Below are 26,099 nucleotides of genomic sequence, written 5' to 3' on the forward strand. Positions count from 1 at the left end.
TCCTGCCACTGACTTTGTTTATGGGAAAAACTAATCTGGCTGTGAGAACTGGACTTATTTGAAAGTAATTGACAAGAACTGTGTCTGTGATCCCCAATATAAGCTTTTTCCAGTCACTTTGGAGAGATTAGATGTCTCTTAACATCATCTTACTGGCAGTGAAGTTGCTCCAAAGGGACTCCTTTAATCATATTAGTTTCGCTGCCATCACCCCGTCTTCAGAGCCTTTCTTCTTCCCTAATAGAACCAAATCTGCTTTTGCCATCTATTAGGTCCAACATTAATGCTCCTTTGCATATTAATTGCTGTTGCTTTACCTATAACATTCAACTCACTCTCAGCTGTCCCCAGTTTTGGCTCTGAAGGCTGAGAGCTATTACTTCTTACAGAAAACACTGGATTGTGTTTCATTTTCTAATGACTTTGTATAAGAACCATTGAATAAAGAAGGAAGTAAAGCTTAAAAGGTGTAACAGGAATTCACCCACTCTTTATTTTGGCTTGTAGTGTCATTTGTGAATGGATTTTCCTTGTATTATAAAAAGTTAGCCCTGATTTCTTATCCTAAATATTTTAACAAACTTTTTAGGGAACTTCTGAGCAGTGTAATTTTTTAGTTTCACTTATGTGTGTGTGTTGGGGGTGTAATTAAAGGAAGTTTTTTATTTTAAAATAGCAGGGAAAAAAAGGAGAGCAGGGGAGTGAGCTTTCAAAAAGAACTCTCACAGATGAAAAGATAATTGTGGCTATTTCAGGCAGGACTTGCACTGGGGCAGCTGTTAAAAACCCCAAATTCTCAGTGTGTCAGTTTGGAACTCAGACCATATCACCCATCAGCAATTGCAGCTCTTATCTTCATTGAGTTAGTGCTGCTTTGGTTAAGGAAAAGCCAGGCAGGCTGTCATGTTCTTGTGATCTGGAGATGAAATCATTTTCCGAAAGAATTATAAAAGTACATTGTGGATTATAATTATACACTGAAAGTTACTTTACGTTTTTAGTCTGTATACAGATTTAATAAGAAATTAAACATGTGTAGAGGAAAAGCTCAGGAAAGGAAGGAAAGGATCTAGCACAGATTACAGTATATGAACCATATGTTTGAGATAATGCTGATAGGGCTGAAATATGTGGCCTGTGGTGGAGTTCTGTATACAAATGACGTGCTCATTCCTTCTCCACCATACACACACTCTTACCTTTGACATAGTAGGGACTAATGCCAGGGAGTAATTAAGAAAGCATGGAAACCAAATAAGTTTCTGAGATGGTTGATATTATTTAATACATGTTACAGCTGGGATAGCTGAAGGACAAACTGAAGGTTTGAAGGGAGATGATGTCTTTTATTACACCATATAGTTCAAATAGCTTGAGAAATAGGCAAACTTTCAAGCCTTGATTTTTTTTTTTTCTCTCTCAGATCCACAGTATTTATAGGAATCTGTCTTGAGAGATTAATGTACAAGGCAATAGATCTGATAGTCATTCATGTCCCAACTTTGGTCAGAAACAAATGTTTCCTTTTCAAAGTTTTGTACTAATGTGGTTCTCAGAGGCTGCAAATAAATGGTGTAGCTGAGTACAGGCAGTGTATTAAAAGTCTGAAGAAGAAAAATAGCAGTTGGAGAGAAACTGGCATTCCAGGACAATGGGAACTTTAAATATACACTGCTTTTCCTCAGATTTTCCTGTGAAACCTTTAATAAGCTTGAGCTGAGTCACCTGCACTCACTTGGTAGAACATCAATTTCTGCTCTCAGTATTGTTGCATCCTCTGTGAGAGAATTCCAGGCAACTGCAAAGTTTCTTGTGAAACAGGGAGGAGAAAGGGGGAAATTCTGTGGGAGTTTTGTAGTGCAAGTGCTCATTTTCAGAATTACATTTATGAATGAACACATAGATGTGCTTTCAGTGCCATCCATCACACTTAGCTGTAAGGACAGTGCTTTATGTCCCAGGTCTGATGCTCCTGTACCTCAGTGAGGAACCCACCGAGGGAATGGAGTTAGAAGAGTAACTTGTGAGAGTTTGTAAATGTAATCTGAAGTCACGGATGTGTATCTATTCATGAGGTAAAGTAGCAGGGTGAATTCTGTGGAAATAGGAGTTGTTAAAACCCTGGATACTGAGAATTTGAGACTTTCTGTGCTGGCAGGCACTGATCCCCAAGAGAACACTGCACTGACCTGAGGCTGTGGAGAAGCTTCCAGAATGGAATGGTAGAACTGGGATTAGAGGTGTGTAATTTAAATAAAAGTGTATAATATCACATAGTAGAAAACTTAGAGTTTAAGGGTTTAGAATACAGTATTATATATAAAGTGAGATAAAAATTTTAGGACAGAAGGTAGTCCTTCTTCTTTACCTTCTTCTTCACTTTCTTCTCCATAAGTTCAAGTAGTATTGTGCAATTAGATTAAAAAGTCCACATTGCAGAGCACAAGTAGTTAGTTATTAGATTAAAAATAAAAATAATTTGTGTCATTTCTTAATTAGACAGATTATCCTTTAAAAGCCTTATAGAAAGAGAAATATGTCTCCATTTTTAACTTGTTAAAGTACTGTAAAACTCACACCTTGTCAGACTATAATATAAATAAAAACTAATAAACATCTAAATCCAAACAAGCAATACCATCTTGCACATTTAATCCTGAGCTTGACCTTTGAAGAAAAACCCAGTAAAACTCAACAAGGAGTGTCACAGCTTTATTCCTGTCACTTCCATCCCTCCCCCTTGTGTTCCCCATCGGGGGCAGGCAGTGATTGATAAATGATTGATGATGCTCTGATAGCTCATTAGAAGGATCAGGTAATTTCCTAAGGATAAAAAAAGAAGGCATGGATAGGATATGTAGATTATATGCCACAAGCTCAATTTCTCCTCCAAAAGGGTCCATCTCACCAGTGCTGTGGGCAGGGGGAGCTGTATTTATCTGTGTGCAGGAAGAGAAAGGGAAGAGCAAGAAAAGGGACCAGGAAAAGGGACAGAGCATCCCCTGGGTCTGCCCCTACCCCAGGTGTTGGAGGACACCTGTGCTATTCACATCCCTCTGAACAGAGAGGAACTGTGAGAGAAGCAGAGAAAAGAATGATCAAAACAATTCTTATCTCATGTGCTGCTCCTGTGTTTGTGCACATGTGGAACGTGTTGGAAGATCATTTACCTGAAGGAATTTTGGTAATTGGATTCAATTTAGTAATTGAATTTGATGTTATCTCTCTGTTCCAGAGCAGTAATATTTTTATTGGTTTTGTTTTGTAGAGCCTGTGTACATTAAATTGCATTTGGTTCTTGAACATTTCTGACACAGGGATAGTGATTCACCAACTAACATTAATAAAAATGAGTGTAGTACATTTGGCTTTGTTGGAGAAAATCTAGCAAAACCAGAAATGTGGTGCCAAAAGACCAAGTAAAAGCAAAACATGATGCCAAAAGATAAAGAAGAAATGTATTTCACAAAGAGGAAATATTTTTTATGTATATTAGCACAAAGAATGAGGATCATTTAACCTGTTTTGATAGTGCCTTTCCACAAATGCTTTTAAAAGCAGTTTCCTCTGTAGTGTGCCCCTTTTTGCACTGCTCCTTCTTATTCCTGCAAAGAAAAGGCGGGATGGTGGTGGACCAGGAACTTGGTGACAGGAATTGCATCATCCCTCAGGGGAGCCATTTGGAAGAGTCTTCAATCAACAGAGCCAAACATGAGGAAAAGGATGGTGGAATCATGAATTTCATGTTTGCTTGGCCAATCAGTCAAAGCTGTGTCCTGACTGTCAGGAGACAATCAGGAGTTTCTTTAGAATCTTATACTATTCTGTAGTATTCTTTGTAACATAGTCTTGGGATCCCTGCTGGTCAGAGATGTGTCACAAAGTCTCTTTTCCCAGCCCGGGGGTCGAAGAAGGAGTCAGAACTTTTCTATTCTTGTTCTCAAGGTTGTTTATTGTTTCTTATCTATAAAATTCTTTCTCTGACACACCGAGCTCTGTCTGGCAGGTCGGGTTGAGGCACACTGGTGTTATCTTTTTATACTAAAAACCACGTGTACACCATTTACAGTAACTTCCCAATACCCATCACCTATGTTAGACAGTGAGCTTCTACTCTAAACCAATCCAAAAGTGCCAACATCACCCAGAACATGGAGGCCAAGAAGGAAAAAGGACAAGGCACACCCAAATTCCTCCATCTTGGGACCCCGAGCCCCCATTCTAAAAACCTCAAAAATCTATTTTTCACCCTGTGATGAATTCACTATCATTTTACTTAAATTTTTGTGGCTTGTAAATCCTCATATATGGTTGGTAATTTTTTCCATGGGTCAAGATCAAAGGCACAGGGGTCTTGGGCTGTGTGCCAGGGTCTCTGAGCCCCCTGGCAGGGGCTCGAGTCCTCCAGGGCAGCCAGAGGAATTCCCTGGGTTCCAACAATATCGTTTAGTATAACATAGTATAATAAAGTAATTAATTAGCCTTCTGATGTCATGGAGTTCTGTCATCATTCCTGGGCTCTGACAATACAGTTATAGTATAGGATAGTATAGTATAGTATAGTATAGTATAATATATATAATGTAATGTAATGTAATGCAATGCAATGTAATGTAATGTAATATAATATAATATAATATAATATAATATAATATAATAGTTAATTAGCCTTCTGATATCATGGAGTTCTGCCATCATTCTTCCCACCCGTTGGGCATTCCTATCACCAGCCAAGTGGGTTTTGTGCTGTGGGTTTGGGTTTTGTCACTCTGTTTGCTCTTTCTCTCAGGTGATCTCTGGCTTGGAGAGCCAAATCCGCAAGCTGAGGGAGGAGCTGATCCAGGCCAACGCCCTGAAGAACCATCAGCTGCTGGACCTGAGCCTGCAGAGGGACGAGGAGAAGCTGAGGGCAACTCGAGAGAAGGAGGAAGCACTGAACAGCGTGAAGATGGAGATGGAGAAAGTGATAGCAGAGCTGAAGAGGAGGCACACGGCGGAGACAGAGGCGGCTTTGAGAAAGGTAAGGGACGGACAAAGAGCAGCTCCACGGGGCACAAGGGGAGGGATCACCCCAAAGTCAGCTGAGCAGAGTTTCCCTGAGGAAAAATCACCTGGGCATCACTTGAGTTGAAGAAACAGATGCAGACCATGGGATGGCAGAGTCGCAGCAGGAGCGTGGGGTGTTTTGGGGTTCTTTGATGGAAAGTTTTGCTCTGGGCATGCTGGGGCTGGGCAGCACCTCCAGCAGGGATGGAAGGTGCCATGAGGATCCAACAGCACTTTAAAAACACAGGTGATTTCAGAGGTAAAGCCAGCCAGGAGCAGGGTGATCTTCCTCTGCTGGAATAGAGACACTGGAAAGGGTGGTTCTGCCTGGCCAAGCTTTTTATCCCTTAAAAAGAGGGTGAGCTCTTAAGGAGGGAAATACTCAGGCTCAGGGTGCAAGGAAATTGTGTCTGGTTGCTCACAGTGGCTGGTCTAATTTTGCCTGTGGTGTACATCAGGTGAGAAAGGTCTCTGGTAAGATTTGAAAATCAAAATGAATGTTTCAGATTGATCACGGCTTCCCTCCCATTCTGTTTTGTGGGGTCACTGCCCACATTCCTGTTTGCTGAGCATTGCTTGGACCCTGTCTTGAATTCAAGTATTCTCCCCCATTAGGGAGCTAAAACATGCAAGTTTTATTTCAAAAGCCAAACTAAAAAAAACCCTACTTAATATTTATGGTAGACTCTGTATGTGTGTAAGCAGATAGTTGTTGAAGTCTCTTTTGTACGTTGCATTAAGGCACTAAATCACACATTTTCTTGCAAGGGGATGTGCAGTGGCACAAATTAACAATCTGCATGGAGTGTTTGAGCAGCCTTTGTGCAAGTGACATTTCATTTACCTGCGTCAGGTTCTTGGTCTGTAATTTTAAAGAGCATTCGGAGGATTATGTTGGAAATCAGCCAGCCTGAAGCCATTAAAATGGCTGTGATCAACAATTCAGAATCTGTTCTGAATGTACGGAAAGCTCTGCTTGGCATAATTATTTAAAGCCAAGGTCGCAGAAAGTATTTAAACCTTTGCAATTCATCATTAAAGGATTAATTTTAACTCAGGAAGACATTGTCATTTTTGCTTAAAAATGGAATTTGAATCTCAATTCTTTTCTTTCTTTGATCTTTTTTTACATGTGTAGTATAGCAAAAGAAAAGTTAACTTCTTTACATCCTCAAATTAAAGTTACAAATAATCCTTCATAGAGCAATATCTCTAATAGTCTTGAATTGTCATTTCTGTCAGAAATACTGGTTTTCTTTAATTTGTTGGATTTTTTTCTATTTTTCAAAAAATTTGCTAATTTTAAGCTATATTAACTGCTATTGTAATTTTTTTCTTTAACCTACTTCCCTATTTTTACCCTAATCTGAAGAGCACATGTTGAGTAAAAGATAGGAGGGGAAAAGAAAAAAGTATCTCTTTTGAAAAGTCTTTCACAGACATGTGAAAATACCTGGCATTACCTTCAAATCTCCATTCCCCATTCTGTTTCATTCCTGTCTTGCAATTGTAGAACTGTGGAAATTGGCCACAAAATCCAAAACTCGAAGTAGCTTTGAAGACAAACTCCATTTAAAGCTCAAAAGTAGCAGTTTCAGCTAATTTAGTTCAAATCTTGGTCCTAGTCCACAGAACCTTGCTGAAGATGATCTTATCCAAGAGGGGGAAAAAACCACCTTAATTGCATCATGAGCCTGGAAATTTGTTTTTGAAGATATTTTCTAGCAGTTGTTGTTACGTGGAAATTTAGGGCAATATGAGAGAAAAAATTGTTCTCTAAATGTGCTTTTTTTGGTGCCAATTCTGTGAAGATTGCTTAAAAATCCAATGGGAAGCTGAAATTCACAGTTTAGGCATGGAACATCTGACTGGCCAGATTTTCTGAAGGTCACTCCATTCTCAAGTGAGGGATCTCATTCCTCTGTGATCTGCTCTGGGAATAATGTTAATTTCTGCGTGGATTGCTTTGTGTCATTGTGGACTGTTGTTAACGTGAACACGAGGAAATAGAAAAGAAATGATTCATACTTCAGTGACAAGAAAAACAGAACTGTAAATGGGTGAAGAAGATCCAGGATTCCTCAGGCATTGCCCTCCTGCTGCTGTGGGGATGAGAAGAGTGAGGAGCAGAGACAGGGGAAGGAAGAGTCTTCATTACAGGCACACTGAATATTTAAATATTTGTTGGTGGTTGTAGACATCTTTTTGACATTTAGGGACACATGATTTATTGAGCTCTTTAATTTTATGTTGCTTAAAAATCCCGTCTGTAAGTCTGGGACATTTATTGTGGTGTCAGTTCCTGAGCACTCCCTTAGCGCTTTGGGGTTGGTGTCTGCTGGAGGTTCCTGGGACACTGTGAGAATTGTGCAATCTTTTTCTTGCTTTGCCTCTGTAAGATACTGAAGTGTTTTCAGCATTTTTGGTGCATACCTGGTTGAGCTGACAAGTTTTAGGATCATTTTTCTGCAAGGTGTTTTGCCCCATTAGGAGGGTGCCCAGAGCAGCTGTGGCTGCCCCTGGATCCCTGGCAGTGCCCAAGGCCAGGTTGGACAGGGTTGGAGCACCTGGGACAGTGGAAGGTGTCCCTGCCATGGCAGGGGTGGCACTGGATGATCTTTAAGGTCTCTCCCAACCCAAACCATGCCATGATTGTTGGGTGTTTGGGGCACACAACCCTGGAGCTGCTGCTCCTGCTTTGGGCCAGGAGCACTTGGGGCACTCCTGAGCCAGGTTCAGGGGAGTGCCCAAAGCTTGGAGCAGTTCCAGCTTTGCCAGGAATGACTGAGAGCAGGAGACAAAGCCTACTGGGACATTGTTTATCATGGTGTCAGTTCCTGAGCACTCCCTTAGCGCTTTGGGATTTGTCAGGGTTGGTTTCTGCTAGAGATTCCTGGGACACTGTGAGAATTGTGCAGCTTTTTTCCTGCTTTGCCCCTGTAAGATATTGAGGTGTTTTCAGCATTTTTTTGTACATACCTGGTTGAGCTGACAAGTGTTAGGATCATTTTTCTGCAAGGTGTTTTGCCCTATTAGGAGGGTGGTGAGAGCAGCTGTGGCTGCCCCTGGATCCCTGGCAGTGCCCAAGGCCAGGTTGGACAGGGTTGGAGCACCTGGGACAGTGGAAGGTGTCCCTGCCATGGCAGGGGTGGCACTGGATGGGCTTTAAGGTCCCTCCCAACCCAAACCATGCCATGATTGTTGGGTGTTTGGAGCTCACAGCCCTGATTTGGCTGCTTTGGGCAGGGCCAGGTGTGCTCCAGCAGCACTTGGGGCTCTCCTGAGCCAGGTGCACAAAGCTTGGAGCAGCTCCAGCTTTGCCAGCAATGACTGAGAGCAGGAGACAAAGTCTGAGTGTGTGCAGATGTGGGGCTTGGCGCTGTTTGTAAGGTTCTGAGGGATTTTCTCGGCAGAGGAAATGAACATTCAGCAAGCACGGCCCGAGCAGAGCAGTGGACAGGCTAACAACGCTCAAAGGAAGCAACCTTGGAACACTGAAAATATCTCATAAAAAAGCTCCCTTTGAGCAGCACACATGAGTAAACTGGAGTGGGAGAAGATGATGATGGGTTTTTTTTTTTCTCTCTAAATAATTTTCAACATTTAGCTTTTTATTGACTTCTTTTCTATATTTAAATAGATATTTTGACTCATTCTGTACAAGGTTTATGCAGGTTCCAGGAACGTCTAATTCTCTGTCAGTGCTGCTTTTCTTGTGGAGAAGTAATTTACATTTTTGTGTATTGACTGTACTGAACACACATGAAATTTGATTGTAGGACAAATCTGTAGTCAAAAAAACCCCAAAACTGAGTTAAACACTTTATTTTTGGGGCTGCTTCGGATGGAAGGGAGCTGTGAAGTGGTTCGCTCTGGAGAGATGGGACACCAAAGTGGCATAAACCTGGCCAGAGCCATGCAGATCCTGCTTGTAGACTTTAGTGATGTTGATGTTAGTTGTACTCTGAGATTTCTGTGATTTTAAATCAAACCTGATGTTTAGAGTTTTTACCTGGTACAATCACTCCACCTGTATCTTGTATGAAATCATGGTCCTAGTGCACAAAACCTTGATGAAGATGATTTTATTCAAGAGGGGGGGAAAAGCATTTTAATTGCATCATGAGCCTTAAAATTTGTTTTTGAAAATATTTTCTACCAAATCTTATTACCTGGAAATTTAGGGCAATATGGGAGAATAATTAGTTCTCTAAATTTACTTTTTTTTGGTGCCAATTCTGTGAAGATTGCTTAAAAATCCAATGGGAAGCTGAATCTCACAGTTTAGGCATATCTGTGTGTGTATCTGGCGTGAAGTCCACATAAAACTCAGATACTTGGGGACCTTAAATTCAGATCACGCTGTAAGCGACCACTTGCTTAATTAGGAATAATTATTCTATATAACAATTTAGTTGCAATATAATGTTTTTGTAATGGGGCAAAACTCTTCAGACAGTGTCCTGTAGAAGGGTACTTATTTTCTGAGCAACTTCTTGCATATAATTTGCAAATAAGGTACTGATAATGTGCCCTGGGGAACATTTCAGTCCCTGCTTTAGCATCAGGCTCAGTTAATTCCTCACCCAGCACAGCCCTAGGGCAGCCCAGTTGGATGGAACTCCCTGGGCATATTTTCATGCTGCATATGCAGGAATATCTGTGATTCACAGTATCTGTTCTGGCACTGTTGCAGATGATGGCACACTGTTCAGCACTGGCAAAGAGAGATAGAAGATGAAGGGAAGGAATATGACATCTTCTGAGATGAAAGATGCTCCAAGAGATACTTGATTAAAAGTATTGAGTTACCCCTAAGCAGTTAATTCTCCTCCTAAAGTAAAATCATCTTGTGCCTTCCATGAGTTCCCATTTCTGAGTCCTGTCTCGCCAGCTCTGCTTCTTCTCTGCCACCTCCACATTTCATTAGCACCAAAAACGGTTCCGTCTTTGTCCCTAAGACCTTCTGAGCACTGGCTGTGGTGGGACCTTTGATCTGACACCTTTCACTTCATTAACTCGGAGACTGAAGCCACACTTGCTGCAGATAACTTTGTTTGTGATGAGTTTTCACACTCACTGCAGTGATTCCCGGGTTATTTACATGGGGGCAAATAGGTCAGCCATAAATGTGAATGTGTATTCCTCCCAAGTGTAATGGTCTCGTTAAATTGTGTCTAATTGTAATGCAGACCTGTTTGTGTCCTTGCTGAATGCAAGCAGGACCCCCACCAGTTGAAGATGTGCCATTTTTTTAAACTTGTTTTGAGTCTATTACATCAATTATTTAGCTTAGGCCCCAGCTATGAATAATTTAAAGAGCCTCCAATTCTTACCAAGAAAAGTTGGATGTTTCCCAAGTCTCCTAATTTTTTTTCATTATAATCCAAGAGCTATTGTCTCTGATATTATCTCTCTACTCCAGAGCAGTAACATTTTTATTGGTTTTGTTTTGTAGAGCCTGTGTACATTAAATTGCATTTGGTTCTTGAACATTTCTGACACAGGGATAGTGATTCACCCACTAATATTAATAAAAATGAGTGTAGTACATTTGGCTTTGTTGGAGAAAATCTAGCGAAACCAGAAATGTGGTGCCAAAAGATCAAGTAAAAGCAAAACATGATGCCAAAAGATCAAGAAGAAATGTATTTCACAAAGAGGAAATATTTTTTATGTATATTAGCACAAAGAATGAGGATCATTTAACCTGTTTTGATAGTACCTTTCCACAAATGCTTTTAAAAGCAGTTTCCTCTGTAGTGTGCCCCTTTTTGCACTGCTCCTTCTTATTCCTGCAAAGAAAAAGTGGAATGATGGTGGACCAGGAACATGGTGACAGGAATTGCATCATCCCTCAGGGGAGCCATTTGGAAGAGTCTTCAATCAACAGAGCCAAACATGAAGAAGAAGATGGTGGAATCATCTCAGGGATATTTCACTCAAATGGGACCAAACAGAATTTATGGCACTCTCCCTACTGGAGATGTTTCAGAGCAAGAGCTGCAGTTATTCACAGAGTTACCCTGCTCCTATCTCCTTTAAATAAAAATAAAAACTCTGAAAAAGCAATCCAGAAAACAACAAATCAGATTTCTGCTCATCAGCTGTATTCATAAATCTGGTTCCAGAGTTAGGAGCCAGGAGAAGTTGGTACAACTGTCACTGTGGGGAAAAAAATGTGCACCCATGAGCAACAGGCTCACTTTTTAATATCTTCATTAATGTCTGCAGGGAGGTCAAGCACCTTTATTTGCATTCACAAACAGCACCACAGGGTCAAAAATGAAAATGATTGAAGCAATGCGAAATGAGAAGCAGACAAGAGCTAAATGATAAATTATGACAAAATATGGAATTAAAAAGATGGCTCTCATCAGGGCAAGGACTGATGTGATTAAAATTAAAGCTCAATCATGTGGCCCGTCTTTCAGCACACTTCACTCATGTCCTGTCATACCAGTGATAGCTGGGTAGTTGTTGGAGAAGTTTGCCTGGGATTTTTAGGGTTTAGTGGGTTTTTAACCAACTGGAATTCATCTGAAGCTTCTGTTGAAGAAAATTCACAGGTGGGGTTTTTTTGTTGTCTTTGTCTCCTCTTTCTTTTTCAAGTGTGTGCCCAAACACCCGTCCCTGTTCTGCAGCACCTGGGCACACGCTGCCTCTTCTCCATCCCAGAACTTCCAGGTTTCATCCTCCAGACCAAGACTCACACAGTCCTGGGCATGGTGGATAAGGTGAATGCTGAGGTTTTGCCAGTGGCAGAACAACTGTTTTAATTATTTTTTCAATCGTTTCCCGAGCCTTTCTTCACTCTCCAAACAACCTGTAACACACCAGCTTTATCTTGTAATACACAATTGCTTATTATTTCAGCTTTATTAAATAGTTTAAAACCCCAATTGAATCATTACCTCATGCTCTCCCTTTTTGCCCAATACCTTGCATCTTGGAAAAGGCTGATTGCTTGTAGGTCCATTATTTTCTAATTTATTTATCTAATTTTATTTATCCTCGCATTCCTGGGTACTTGATAATATTTGGAAAACATTGGCTGTTTTCCAGTGTGGTGCTGACTGTAACATGAGATTACTGGTGGATTTTTCTTTTTTATTTTTTTATTTTCAATTCATTCTTAGATTTTTTGAGGATTCTGGAGTGAGGTTCCTGGTCAGGTGTGACGGGAAGGATTCCCTGCTCCTGGATCCCAGTCCCTGCTGGTTTCACTGGGGCTCCTCTGTGGTTTTGGGTGTGCAAACAACAGGAACTGGTGTTTGTTCCTTGGAATTAGAAGTAGAAAATCCTCCTGTATCCATGAGCTCCCCATTCTTGCTTTGCTTGGAAGTTTCTGGGGTGATGCATCCTTTGCACAAAAACTTTCTCAAGTCTCCCAAACCCCAGAGTCAGCACAAGGTGCCCCATGGAACGTGGGCATCACATCCCTGCTTAGGTCAGCACAACAAAGAAAACCAGATTTCTAAACAGCTTTGTTTAGGAAAAATGCTCAGTGATCAAAACCAAATTAATGTAAAATGTAATAATTGTGTTTTTAATTTTGGCACATTTTGAAGACATTGTTTACACTCATTTGCTCTTTCTTCATATCATTATAATAGAGAAAAGCTGCAGGTGGCTTTTTTCTTTTCTTTTTGGAGAAGGAGTGTTTGGGAAATAGGGAAGGGGTAAAGCAATGCTATTAGTCCTTCAGAGTCGTTAATATGAAGAAAGAAAAGTGCTCCAAAATGACTTGCTTACAGCTGCAGAACATGTCATGGAGTAAAACCCACCTTCATTAAATGGGTGAGAAAGAATGCTAATTGTTTTGAAGTTCTTATGATCAGTCTGTATGTGCTTCATTGTAACATGATACTAAAGTGCCTCAATTATGATTTGTATATTTTGGTGCCAGAAGGGTTTTTTTCTTATGCTGAATTATTAAGTTCTGTCAGCTGCTGGGCTGTCATATAGAGATACAGTAAATCACATTATATTTTGTCATGGATTACACAGAGCAATAAATTTGGGAAGAGAGATCAAAGTAGTTTCACAATCACATCTGAGTGTAGGAGGGGTGTTTAACTTGTAGAAAATCTGATTTAGGTGAAACTGTTGCAGTTCTTGTGTGAATTTGAAATGAATTTAAATGTTTGCTTGAAAATGAATGAGGTACAAATCCCCAAAAGAGTTCTCCTGTATTTAGTTCAGAGGAGTTAATTCTGACCTACAGCTGCAGGACAGAGAACAGATAAATAATTAAACATTGGGAATTTTAAGAGTCTTGCAATGCCTTATGTTTTTAATTGCTTTGATGATGGAGCAATATATTCCATTTTCTTTTTAATTGGCCTTTGCTGGACTTGGGAAGTTTCTCCTCGGCTCGGTGACGTGCTCTGGCTCTGGGAAGTTGTCTCTCTTTTGGGGAAGCTTTGTCATATTTAAAATACAAAAATTAATCCAACAAAATCCTGCTAAGGAGCACTGATGGCCTCAGATCACAGATTTGTTCGGGGATATGGTTGTATTTTCAGTGTCTGTCATTCCAACTGTGGAAGCTTAACTTTTGTTGGGCTCTTGTCTAATGATGTAACTTCAAAACACTGAGTTAACTTTGTGATACTGAGTTAATTCAGGGGTACAGTTTGTCCTTTGTTCCCACTTTTTTTTCTCTTTAATAACAAAGATTCTGTCTTAAAATGATACACACATAGAATGTTTTTCTACTCGTTGTCTTCTTAATAAATGCTTGTTCTTGCCACAAAATTCAACTTTAGACAATGCAAAATCTAAAGACTTCATTCTTATCCCTTTGTAATTCTTTCAGGAGCCTTAAAGTCTCTTCTTGGCAAAAATCAAGGTGTGTGAATTTAGCTGATAAATAATTATAAAATGCCTGGGTCTCAGAAATCTCCAATTTCAGAAAGAATCAAGTTTTGTAAAGCTCAGATTAAATAGTCTTAAACTGAGTCAAGTCATGGATCAGTGTCACATCTTGGGACTGTTGCTTTCCGTGCCTGGAGGAAGCTTTAGCTTTGACTTGATGTGAAACATGTTCAAAGGTGTTTCCCAGCCTGTCCCCTCGTGGTTTGGCTGGGGGTACCAGAAATGGCTTTGCCTGAATAATTCTGGAAACTTCTTCATGTCAGAGTTTTCTTGGTTCAAACTCTGAAAAAGAACATGGCAGCACTTTTTATGTAACATCTTAAACTCAGTTTAAATAACCATCTTTGGTTGGTTGGATGGAACGGGAGAAAAGCAGGAAATGTTAAAATGGTAATCCAGGAATGTGATTTAGGGACTCTAAAGTGGAGAGGGTTGCAGTCTCCCCATCTTCACCAGGTTTTTCCTATCTTGTTTGAATGTGGAGCTGTGGGAAGAATTGTGCCATAAATATAAAACCTGACCCCAGAGTTGGTGAAATGGGAAGATAATGAGAAATCTCAACCCCAGCTGCCCAGTGTGATGGATGGCAGATGAGAAGCAGTGACATCTGTGATGAGCATTTGAATCTTTTCATTTGCAGGAATCTCTGGCACCACAAAACACCACACTGATTTCACCAAGAGATGATTGATGAGAGTAAATCTAACAAAAACCAGCCATCTTTTCCTGTCCTGTCCATGATCCCAGCCCAGAGTTTATCACACCCAGCAATCTTTTGGTAAAATGTCCCAGAACCTCAGATTAAACCCTGTCCCAGCCTCAGATTAAACCACAATTTGAGTGCCTGATGAGTGCCTGATGCTCAGGCACTCACAACTCAAAGATGGCTGATTTTTGTTTGACTTACTCAACTCACCAGTGTTGTCTTCTGTAAAGGGCAGTTCAAGCATTAAACAATTGCATGTGGCAAACCCAGGCTGTTAATCTGGTTTTAAATCCTTGTCTTGTATGCAAGGCTGGTATTTCAGACCAGTTTGCTTGAAATAATATGCCTGGCTGACAGCAATATTGACTGAAATCAGTCAATATTAGTGATTATTATCATTATCATATATCATTAGTGATGCTGGGGAATGTTTAGATGCTGAGTAATTCCATTTAGATGAAGGTAGTAATTAATTGTGTCCTGGTGCAAGGCTGGTGTAACACAGACATCAGCTGGAGTCCCACAGAAGACTTTCTGGGTGAGTTCAAAATGCCTGTATTTAATTCCTCTGCATAATTCCAGAATTATTAGAAAGACTCTGTTGGTTTAAATGAGAAATCTGGAATCTGGAGGTTTCCTAAGGCACAGTTTGCAGAAGCAGCTTCTCAGTGGGCTCCCATTGAGGCCAGAACTGCAACGTGCTGCAGAAAGGCAAATTCTCTGTGCAGGTACTGTCAAAGGCATTTCTATTCATTCTTGGGTTTTTCCCAATGAAAAGTACTTCACACATGAATGAGGGAGTTTTTTTTCTCCTAAAGATGTATGTTTAATGAATAAAAAAATAAAAAGGAAAAGATTTGTAGACCTCCAAAAGTGAAATGTAAAATAGAATATTAATAGGATTTTGGGATTTCTATCATTCATATTCAAAACCCTTGAAGTCATTTGGTACTTGACTAATTATTCTGTTAACATCATTTTGGGCATTCAACTATTTTTAATGGTCTTTTGGGTGGTTCAGATTACATATTTGAGCTGTGTGTGCTATTTTCACTGCTGAACAGAGATCCAGCTTTCATTTCTGTCTGATTGGTGGGGAGAGCAGGAGAAAGAGCAGGAATTTGGTGTTGGAAGTCACCCCCTGTCAGTGTTAGAGGCACATAAGGAAAATGCATGTTTCAGGCTTTGAGTCAAAATGGAATTTTTATGTACAATCAGATGAACTTTAAAGGTGATCTGCTGATCTCTGAAGTTTAAACAGATATTGTACAGAGAGTTTTAACATACTTAATAACAAAGATTGCCACCATTAGCCATTCTGAAGGTCATTTTCTCCTGACATCTATCAAATTACACAATCTTGAATTTTGGTACAAAGCATAATGCTGTCAAACTTAAAATAGAAATATTCCAGAATGTGGAGTGGTGTGTTGTTTTTTGAGGTAAATGGGCCCCATTTACATTAGTTCTTTGATGTTAAATTCCTTGCTGCACATCAGAGAACAGTTGCTTCTTCCCTGGAGCAAGTTTTCTTTCTTCTTCTTCCCCCACCCTTTGATTTTTTTTTCCTCCCTTTTTTTTTTCTTCTTTTTTTTTTTTTTTTTTTTTTAAGTTTGCTTACACTTTTATCTAACTAATTATGGAGGATCAGCTTATGGATGGCCACTTTTAGCTAGTTGCAGGCATTTTGAAAAATGATTCTTTCACAGCTACTCCCCTAAACAGAAAAAGTTCTTTAATCTGCTGCTTCTCTATCAGTGAATATGGTGTTGTGTGTGTGTATATATATATAAAATCTAGTTATGAGAGCTCTTTTCAAAGGTGGAAGATAGAGAAATATGGAGTTACTCAGGGTGGAAAAGATCTCTGAGGTCATGGAGTCCAACCACAGACCCAACACTGCCAAACTCATAATTAAATTCTGATTGTTGGGGTTGGAAGGGGCCTTAAAGCTCACCCAGTGCCACCCCACAGGGAAGGATTTTCCCCCAAAATCTTACCCAATGCACAGATTTGTAATGTTTTAAGGCTTCTGAACAGCTTTATTTTTGATAAATATCCAGGACATCCCAAAAGCCTCCATGGTGTTGCTGTTAAATTGTCCCCGTGGCTGCCAAGGCCAGAGGGACCTGGGGCTGGTCAGGGCTCAGCTCCACTGAGTGGAACTGGAACTGAAAGTTCCCTCTGATGCACCTCAAACCTTCAAATAGTTTATAAATACTTGGTAATTAGGGTAGGACACGGTGTGCTTTTGTGATGTGGTCCTGTCATAGATCCTGGGCTCTTTTACTGATGCCGTTCTGTTCCATGAAAGAAAGTGAAAATGGGACTGTGTTAGAAGAGCATCCATAATTCAGACACCACATCTGGAGTGCTAATAATTTAAATTTTTTTGTTTTAATGTCTAAATTTTTTTTGGTGGTTTTTTTTTTTGTTTTAATTTTTACATGAAATGTTTTCTTGAAGTCCATGCAGTTTTGCTCAGCAACCACAATATGATGCTTTAAGGCTTGTTAAAGAATTACAGTTGGTTTTTAAAGCCAATTAACTGCAGCAAGGGCGTAATGTTTTTAATGCAAAAGTCCTCTGTACTATAAAATAACTGCATGTAAAATCATCATAATCAGCTAATTTTAGCTAAAATATGTATTAACTGTGTGAAACTAAACAGGAGTTAGTTTTTGAATCGGTGGAATTCCTCTGCTGCTTATCCAATTTAAATCTTTTTCATTACAAAAATGGATATTCCAATTGATATTTCTGACAAGCTTCTGCCAAGTGGGAATTTCAGCAGCCACCTCTCACACACGGAAAACCGGTTTCAGACCATTAACTCTATTTGCAGTGCTGCCCATTGCTATAAAAAGAGCTTGACTTTAATGAACACTGGCTGACCCTCCAAATGTTCACCTTCCACTTGGATTCTTATTCATTATGTTTCTGAAATAGCAGCTAACCTGAAAGGGAGGGAATGCCCTTAAAATAATTCAGAAACAGCTCGTGCTTGCTCCAGCACGTGCACCCAGCAGCCAGCTGGAACAGAAGGGGCCCAGGAAACTTCTGTGTGTGTGCAGCAGGCCAGTGTGAACCTTCTCATTTATCTAGATAAATTTGGTATAAATCCCCGCTGATGTTCCCTGTACACAGCTCTGTGTGTATTTACTCATTCCTTAAAACAAAAAAGAGTAAAAAGGCATTTTCTGTGCATAGCAGTGCCCCAGGGAAGGTGGTTTGTGTCTCCCTTGGTTGCAAAGCAACAGCCTGTATAAAGAGGTATTAAATTAGTTTTAGTTGCAGGTTTTGAGAAAGGAGAAGCTTCATGTTTCTGCAGTTAAAAGATGGCAGTGGAGAAGAGGCAGCCCCATGAGTTGGATCTTTCCAGTGCTGTAAATTGTGGTCTGTGCCTTCATCAGAGCTGCTGGTGTGGTTTGTGATGATGCAAGAGCTGCTGGGTGTTACAGACCTCAGGGAAAAGCTGAAGTCAGCAGAAGCCACAGAATTGTGGAATGGTTTGGGTTGGAAGGGACCTTAAAGCCCATCCCATCCCACCCCTGCCATGTTCAGGGACGCTTCCACTGTCCCAGGTGCTCCAAGCCCCAATGTCCAGCCTGGCCTTGGGCACTTCAGGGATGCAGGAGCAGCCACAGCTGCTCTGGGCACCTGTGCCAGGGAAAAATTCCTTCCCAATGTCCCATCTAACCCTGCCCTCCATCAGTGGGAAACCATTCCCCTGTTCCTGCCTCTGCATGCCCTTGTGAAAAGTCCCTCTCCAACCTTCCTGTAAGACCCTTTGGGGTACTGGCAGGGACTGTCCATAGTGCCACATACTGGTTTTTGTGCCACAGGGCCAATACAACCAGTTTTAGTCAACCAGAGCCCACGGAGCTGTGCTTGTGCTGTCTCCAGGGGAAGCTTTGGGAACTCAGTACCTCTGAAATTCAGACGCCTCAAATGTTTGAGACTGGAAGAAAATGCAAGAATTTATGGTTTGTTGGCGACTGGGAGACAAAACTTATAAATATTTTGCTAACTGGAAGTTGTTAAAGGCATTATAAAATAAAATGTTGAAATTCCTTTTTAGTAAACTGGTAGGAAATCCATTCTTTGCCTTTAGTTAGGAACAAAAGAATAAAACAATAATGAAATTCAGAGTATATTTCTTTTGGATCACCTCTGTCCTGTCTCTCAGAGGTCAGCCTGATTCTACTCAGTGTGAACAAACAAATTCTAATTTGTTTATGGAACTCATGAGTGGTTCTTTATTATTTATTGGGATTTCATCTGTGGGTTCAGGAGGTTATAAAGCTGCTTCTATGAAAGATGAGGACTTTTACCCCAGGCAAGTTGAGCGAGAGCAGCTGTAACGTGATCTGTGCAGGGCCTTGCTGACGAGCCCCTCTCCCTTTCTGGGACTAACAGTAATTTATGCTATTGCTGTAATTTATTTTTTTACTTTTTTTCTCTAAAGATAAACTGGCAGTTTCAGTCACTTTATGACATGCAGTGGTGGTAAAACATCATCTGAAACTAGGCTGCAGTACAATGGACCGAGTGTTAACGTGGGTCAGCCCGAGTACAAGGAGAAACAGAGCATGGACAGAGCTCCCTGGGATGGCTGGGGCTGTGTCACCACTCCTTTTATTTATGCACCCCCACCATGGGCCCTTACAGTGTTTGTGGTTCACTTTTGACTGATAAATGGAGAAAAAGTGAAATTTAATTTGTCTGGTGCTCCGGAATTCTTCTAGATGCTGGTTCAAGCCAATGTGTATTGCCATTATCTCTGTTTATAACAAAACCAAGCCATAATGTCATCTCAAAAATTATGCACAAATTTGATAAATGGTTTTGCCAACTTTTTTAGTAGATTCCTTAGTGCCAACAAACAGATGGAGACATCCATATGTTTCATAATTTTGGAGTTTGAAGGGATTGAGGATCTGAAATTGCAATTTCATGTAAAGTTTGGGATTACTTTGAACTGGCTGTAATATTCTTAGGCTGAGCTGCACCTTACAGAGCTGCCCGGATTGCCGAGGATGATTCCAGCCCTACCATGACGATCCGCGGCTCTAAGCTCCTCGATTTATAGCCCAGCAAAATCAATAAGGCTCTTTGCCTGCCTGAAATCCCTGCAGTCTGCAGAAATGGAGCCTGAGCTGGATCCATGCAGGGTTCAGAGGCTTTGGGGGCCCCTGTGGGGTTTTTTGGTGCCCCCAAAGAGGGGCTGGCGGGAGCCGGCGTTTGGCGCTGGATGCGGTGCCGTAAAACCGAGGACGACAGATCAAAGGTTTGAGCAGGAGGTCAGATAGGTTTTGAAAACTTAATCAGCTTAAATTTGCTTCAGAACTCAGCTGTGTGATGTTCTGTCCCCCCTAAGAAAATATTTGTCTTAGACACCTGTCCTCAAGTTTGAGAGCCAAGGAGGCGAGAGCGCCGAGCAGTTCACCTGAGGACAGCGTGGTGGGGCTGGGCTGGTTTCTGCAAGAAAAATACAAATCAGGTTCCTCTCTTGAAATGAAATTGCATTTATTTTTTTATTATCAAATTATTTCTGAAATTAAATTATTTAAGGGGGAAAAAACCCTTAAGGGGTATTTTTCCTGAAGTTATAGAAATATTTGCTGGTTTGATTGTGATTTGACCAAGCAGCCTTGTTTTATTCTTTATTCTTGCTTATTCTTATTCTTCTTTTTTCTTATTATTATTTATTCCTTATCCTTGTTTTATTCTTTATTCCTTATTTATATAAGCCAGTTTGGTTTATTCTTTAGCTTTGAGTTGTGAAAAAAAAAGCTGGGGTAAAGAAAGAGCTGTATGTTTACACTGGTTCAGCTGCATCTTGGGTGGATTTTCAGTGTAATTCCCACCTTTCAGTGTAATTCCCACCTTTCCCTAGGAAGGGACGAGCAATGGGGCAAAGGATATTTGCAGACACAGAACTAGAGCTGAAGCTGTGACCCCCATGTCACATTGCCTGGGATTTTCTCTTCATTTTTCCCCCTCCATTCAGAAACAAATTCATCCTGATAAACTCGTTTACATGTGTTGCCTCCTTCCCCTGCCCCACGCACACGCTCTCATTCTCCCCTTTTTTTTTCCTTTTTTTTTAATCCTCAGAACTCTTTATGTTTTTCTAATAGTTGGCAGCAGAGGTACAATTTCTCCCCTCCTTCAAGCGATGAATAGTTGGCCCGAGATCAAAGGCCAGCGCTGGCGGTTTGCTGGCTGCCACAGAAGGGCGTTGGGGCTGGCGCGGGGCCGGCGCTCGGTGATGGGCACGAGGAGGAGGAGGTGCCAGGGTGGCAAAGTGTCCGTGCCCGTCCTGTGTGTGAGCTAACGGGGCTCTCCTCTGTGTGTGTTCCAGGCCAACAGGCGGCTGAAGCAGGCGGAGGAGGAGTTCACCCTCCAACTGGCCAGGTCCACGCAGGTAGGTGGGCTGGGAGCTCAGGTGAACCTGCTCCACCTGGGAGCTCGGTGAAGAGTTGAGTTGGCAACCAAGAGAAGTCATATCCTGTTGCTAAATCAAACATCCAGTGTCTTCTTGTGGATTTTAACTGTAAAACTGTCGCAGACATCTTTTTATGAAAATCCTTTCTTAGGATTTTTTTCCCTTCTGAGAAGCTGAGAGGCCTCAGAGACAAAATGTAAACAGTGGTTATCTGTCACAGCGGGAAGCAAGGGTTGCAGGATGAAGAAAGAGACGAGAATGTTGACCTCATGTTCAGAAGGCTTGATTTATTATTTTATGATATATATTACATTATTACTATACGACAAAGAATAGAAGGAAAAGTTCTCAGAAGGCTAGCTAAGCTAAGAATAGAAAAGGGATGAATAACAAAGGTCTGTGTCTCAGCAGAGAGTGAGACCCAGCTCTGCCGTGAGTGGTCAGTAAATCCAAACATCCACCCAAGACCAATTACAGATCCACCTGTTGCATTCCACAGCAGCAGATAACCATTGTTTACATTTTGTTGCTGAGGCCACAGCTGCTCAGAAGGGAGAAAAATCCTAAAGAAAGGATTTTTATGAAAAGATGTCGGTGACAATTATCTGTGGCCATGGAATGCAACAGGTGGATCCGTGATTGGCCTCATGTAGATGTTTGGAATTAGTGACCACTCACGGCAGAGCTGGCTCTCTCTCTCTGTCTGAGCCACAGACCTTTATTATCATTCTTTTCTATTCTTGCTACCCTTCTGAGATGAAACTTTTCCTTCTCTTCTTTAGTATAGTTATAATGTAATATATATCATAAAATAATAAATCACGCCTTCTGAACATAGAGTCAACGTTTTTGTCCCTTCCCTCATCCTGAAAACCCCTGTGACCACTGTCACAAAAAATACAGAACACTAGGCTGGAAAATAGAGGTGGGGTTTTTTGCGTTCTGAATTTTATCTTTTTCATCTCCATCATCATTTCCTAAGGACCCCAGAGGACCAAATCCTCCTTCAGCCTGTGGGAAGGAGGGTGAGGTGCTCCATCACATCTCATAGAATCATTGCACAGCCAGCACTTGAATTTCTGTTAAAGGTGGTGTCACCCAAGGTTTCTTCATCTTTATCATTGATCCCCACCAGTTCTGCATTTCTGCCCAAATCAGCACCTTGAGGAATGTCAGTGTCCTGGAAGCAGACTGGTTTTGACTTGAGTTTTTTGCTCTTCAGAGAACTCAGAAGATGAAATGAGTGTTGAATTTACATATATGCTTAAAAATGGTAAGGCTGGATGGTTTTTACGTACTTCAGCTTTCAGTTTGACTGACAGGTAGTACTGAAGTGTGAAAAATGATGGAGATGCAACCAGAAGTTAAGCTTTTAATAAGAAAAAAATTGCCACAAGGATTTGTGTGGAGGTGTCATTCTCCTCATTGCTCCCAGCCATAGCAGAGTGTTTGCCTTGCACTGCAAAGTGTGTTTGCAGCCAGCAGTCCAATAATAGTCTTTTAAAATCAATAAAAACACTACAAGGAAGGGTTTAGCAGCCTCTAATCTAGACAGAAATGATCAGTGAGACAATTACAAGAAACTGCAAACTTTACTGTTTTACCAACACTTCAAAATATTTAAAACTTTTGATTTCAGCTTTCCATCTCCTTTGAGTCTTATTCTCTGTAACACTTGTCCAAAATTGTGACTCAATTGTGACATTTATTGGCTGTCACTTTTTCACACTGCTTTATCAGAATCTTTGGTAAATATGTCTCATATTCTATTTCTAAAATCTAACCTGTATTTTTACACATTCATTTGCACACGGAGAGGTTGCAGAGTCTCCATCCTTGGAGATACTTAAAACCTGACTGGGCTGATCCTGAACAACCAGCTCTGGGTGATAATTCCTTAAACTGGTCCATTCCACCCTCACCAATTCCATGATTCTGTGGTAAATCAGAGATAATGTTCTCTGTCCTAAATGCCCTGCCAGTGATTTTATATTAGTAACTTTTGGGAACCTTATTTATAAAGAAAGAAAGAAAGACACAACAAAAAAGGCCTCTTCTTTTTTTTTTTTTTTATCTTTCCATCTGAACCTGAAAAGCAGGAAATGGTTAAAGCTCAAAAAGTAACATTTAATCCACATCAGACCTGCAGGAAGAGATCCCTTCCATTGCTACCTCTATTTTAGCTTTTGTCATTGTCACCCACACGTGAATGGAATCAAGGCAGCCTCTCCATGCCAGACACAATCCAATGTCAGTGCAAAAATGCTTCTTGGTCCATTTGTTAAAGACAGTTGGAATAATTGAAGCATTTCTGAATTTTTAACCAAGGGATGAGGGAAATTGCTTTAATTGTTGCACAGGAACATGTAGGTAGTTTAGGGCAAGGTAAGAACTTTTTAACCTAAATGTTATAATAAATTTTGTCATACTGAAAAAACTTATTATGTCATATATATAATATTTATTGGCCTGCAGAGCAGTCTCTGGGTTTGGGGACATGTTTTGTATTAAGGTGGCTTTGCTGTAGCTGGGGCATTTCACTGGCAAGAGCTGGGCCCAGCTCCTCAGCACTTTCTGGGGCAGACACAACACATCCATCATCTGTCAGGGCTGTTTGGCTCAATAAAACCATTTCACCCTGATGTCTGAATTTCTTTACTTGTGTGGGTTTAAATCAAATCCCCCAAGTTCCTTGGACACGCTTGGCTTTGGGGTTTTTTTGTAGCTCACTGGTAATAATTGGTGGATTGCAACTTTTCTTGTGGTCGCCTTGCTGACAACATCTGTCCAGTCTTTCTCTCTGTGGCCTCTTGGAACATTCACTTTTAACACCCACACAGAGAAGATATTTCAAGAAATTTCCTCTGAAGTTTATACAAAGTAAATAGAAATTTTTGCTCTGAAAAGTACTGCACAAAGCAGATCTTTCTTCATCAATTTCTGCTGAAATTTCCTTGCTTGGATTTCAGAACTCTGTGCTAGACCAGGCTCTCAACTTAGTAAAAGCTTTAAATCTCAGATTTGTGTTGTACTGAGGAGTTTGCTGCTTTGTTTTCTTTTTAAAATGGCAAAATGAGACATACTCAAAATGCTGTAGTTTTGCATGAGGTCAAGTTGTTATCTTAATAGTTTACATAATCCAATGCTTTCTTCTGCTTTCTCCTGTGCATTACACACCTGGTAAAACCACATTTCTGCAAATTGTCTGTCTTCTAAACAATTACCTGAACTGCAAACCCAGAGACACTACTTAATCCTGGATAAAGAGTTGCACCCTATCCAGATAATCTCTAAACTTTGGCATATTGGTCTCAAAAACCCTTCTTTTTGATGGGTATTATCTTTTGAAATAGGTATTTCTTTTTTAGAAAAGCAATGCAGAAGTACAAAGGTAGGTTTTACACATAATCTGGGTTACTTCCTGGGCTTTTCTGGCAGGTAAAGAGAAATAAATTTACTACAGAGTTTTAATTAGGCTTTTCCCCCTTTTCCAGTGATTTCAGTGCCTTCATTTGTAGCACAGTTCTTCTTATACTAGTCCTGGCCTATTATTAGGTTTTTTTAAACTTATTTTTTTCCTAAATAGCCATGTAATTAACATAGATAAATTTTTCTTTGCCAGCGAGGAAGTCTAGCAAAGTCTAAGCACTCTGGTAGTGTCTCCCTGAACTGCCTGTGTGCTGAAGTGCTTTTAGAATTATTCTATAATATGCTGCTACAGCAGCTTAACCTTGAGCTTGAATATATGCATTAAAGTCTGTGACTCTCCCACATGTCTAAGTGCTTTGCTGGGTGATGACATGTCCGTATAAAATTCTGCAAATATGCCTAAAGGATCAGGGTTAGTTATGACTTTCCCCAGTGATGAAATAGGTAAAACAAATACAATTCAACAAATGACGAGTGAATCACCTAAAAGGTCTGGATGTGGAGTCAGGTCCTCACTCCATTGCTCAGCAAAATCTGCTCCTTTCAGCAGCTCAGAAATGTCACTGTCAGGTTGAAATTTCAGCCCAGTGTGTGAATGTGGGTGTTTTTGTTCTCAGCAGTATCAAGGTGTAAAATACCCCCCTGGAAAAGGAGCAGCAGCCCCCCAATGTAAACTCACAGGCATGGAAGACATGGAGCAGGCTCCAGTTTGCACATCACAGATGTGCTTTGTTCTCATCAGCAAATATTTTGGAATGTCACAGTGGAAAACACTTCCAAATATTTTGTGTCCAGCGATTCTTGTCACTTCCAGCCTTGCTCTGTTCCTTTTCTCTGCCCGGAGTTCCATGCCCTGCTAGTGTGCGGCGTGCTAATTTCAAACACCCAGCTCGCACAGCAGAGCTTCCCATTGCCATGTTTATATTTAAAAAAAAAACCCGCAAAATCCGTGTATTTTATTGAGGAGAGCTTTAACGTGCTGCTTTCCTTTCAGGAGATAGCTGAGCTGAAGGCCACCATTTCCTTCCTGACCGAGGAGAGCAGCCAGCAGCAGCTCGCGGTGCAGCAGCGGCTCCAGGAAGCTGCGCAGAAGTTGGAGGATGAGAAGCAGCAGCTGATGACAGATAATGAGAGAGCAATCAAGGTAATGTGGGCATTGCAGTGCTGCTGCTGCTGCCCTGGGTGAGGGTAATTAAAAGTTCTGAATGCAGGGCTGGTTCCTGTCCACGCAGAGCTCACCCAGACATCCCCAAAGCTTTGGTGGAGCTGGTGACTCAGGCTGCCTCTCTTCTGGCTGATCTCATGCCTGGATTTGGCAAATCTAATCCATCCATGTCAGTCAAATGCTTGAACCTTTCCTGTTCTCTTTCATTTTGGACTGGCCCTGATGTTTTAGTGTGTTTCCAGCAGCTTTATGCTGTGCTTTCAGGGCTTGAAAGAGAGGAAAGGTGAAAAATGCGAGAGTGTGTTCACAAACCTTCCCAACTTTCTTGTTTAAAGCTGCATTGAAGGAAAATTTGTCCTTAACTTCCACTGAAAAATACAAGCAAAGTCTGTGCTGAATGTTAAATGAATAAAGTGTTTGTT

The 26,099-nt window shown here is 40.8% G+C and overlaps 1 protein-coding gene across 2 annotated transcripts in view; it reads left to right on the top strand.

The window, feature by feature from the left end:
* The window catches only part of CEP112 (centrosomal protein 112), a 164,255-nt gene that overhangs the window by 96,716 nt on the left and 41,440 nt on the right, over positions 1–26,099 (top strand). For both annotated transcript variants that reach the window (XM_054278782.1, XM_054278783.1), the window contains exons 21-23: positions 4,790–5,020; positions 21,000–21,062; positions 25,507–25,656. In XM_054278782.1, coding sequence (XP_054134757.1) covers positions 4,790–5,020; positions 21,000–21,062; positions 25,507–25,656 — 444 coding nt within the window. The remainder of the gene's footprint in view (positions 1–4,789; positions 5,021–20,999; positions 21,063–25,506; positions 25,657–26,099) is intronic.

This window comes from Melozone crissalis, unplaced genomic scaffold, assembly GCF_028551555.1.
Source record: "Melozone crissalis strain CALT ecotype California unplaced genomic scaffold, PUWL_Pcris_2 ptg000026l_1, whole genome shotgun sequence".
Classification (NCBI taxonomy): Eukaryota; Metazoa; Chordata; class Aves; order Passeriformes; family Passerellidae; genus Melozone; species Melozone crissalis.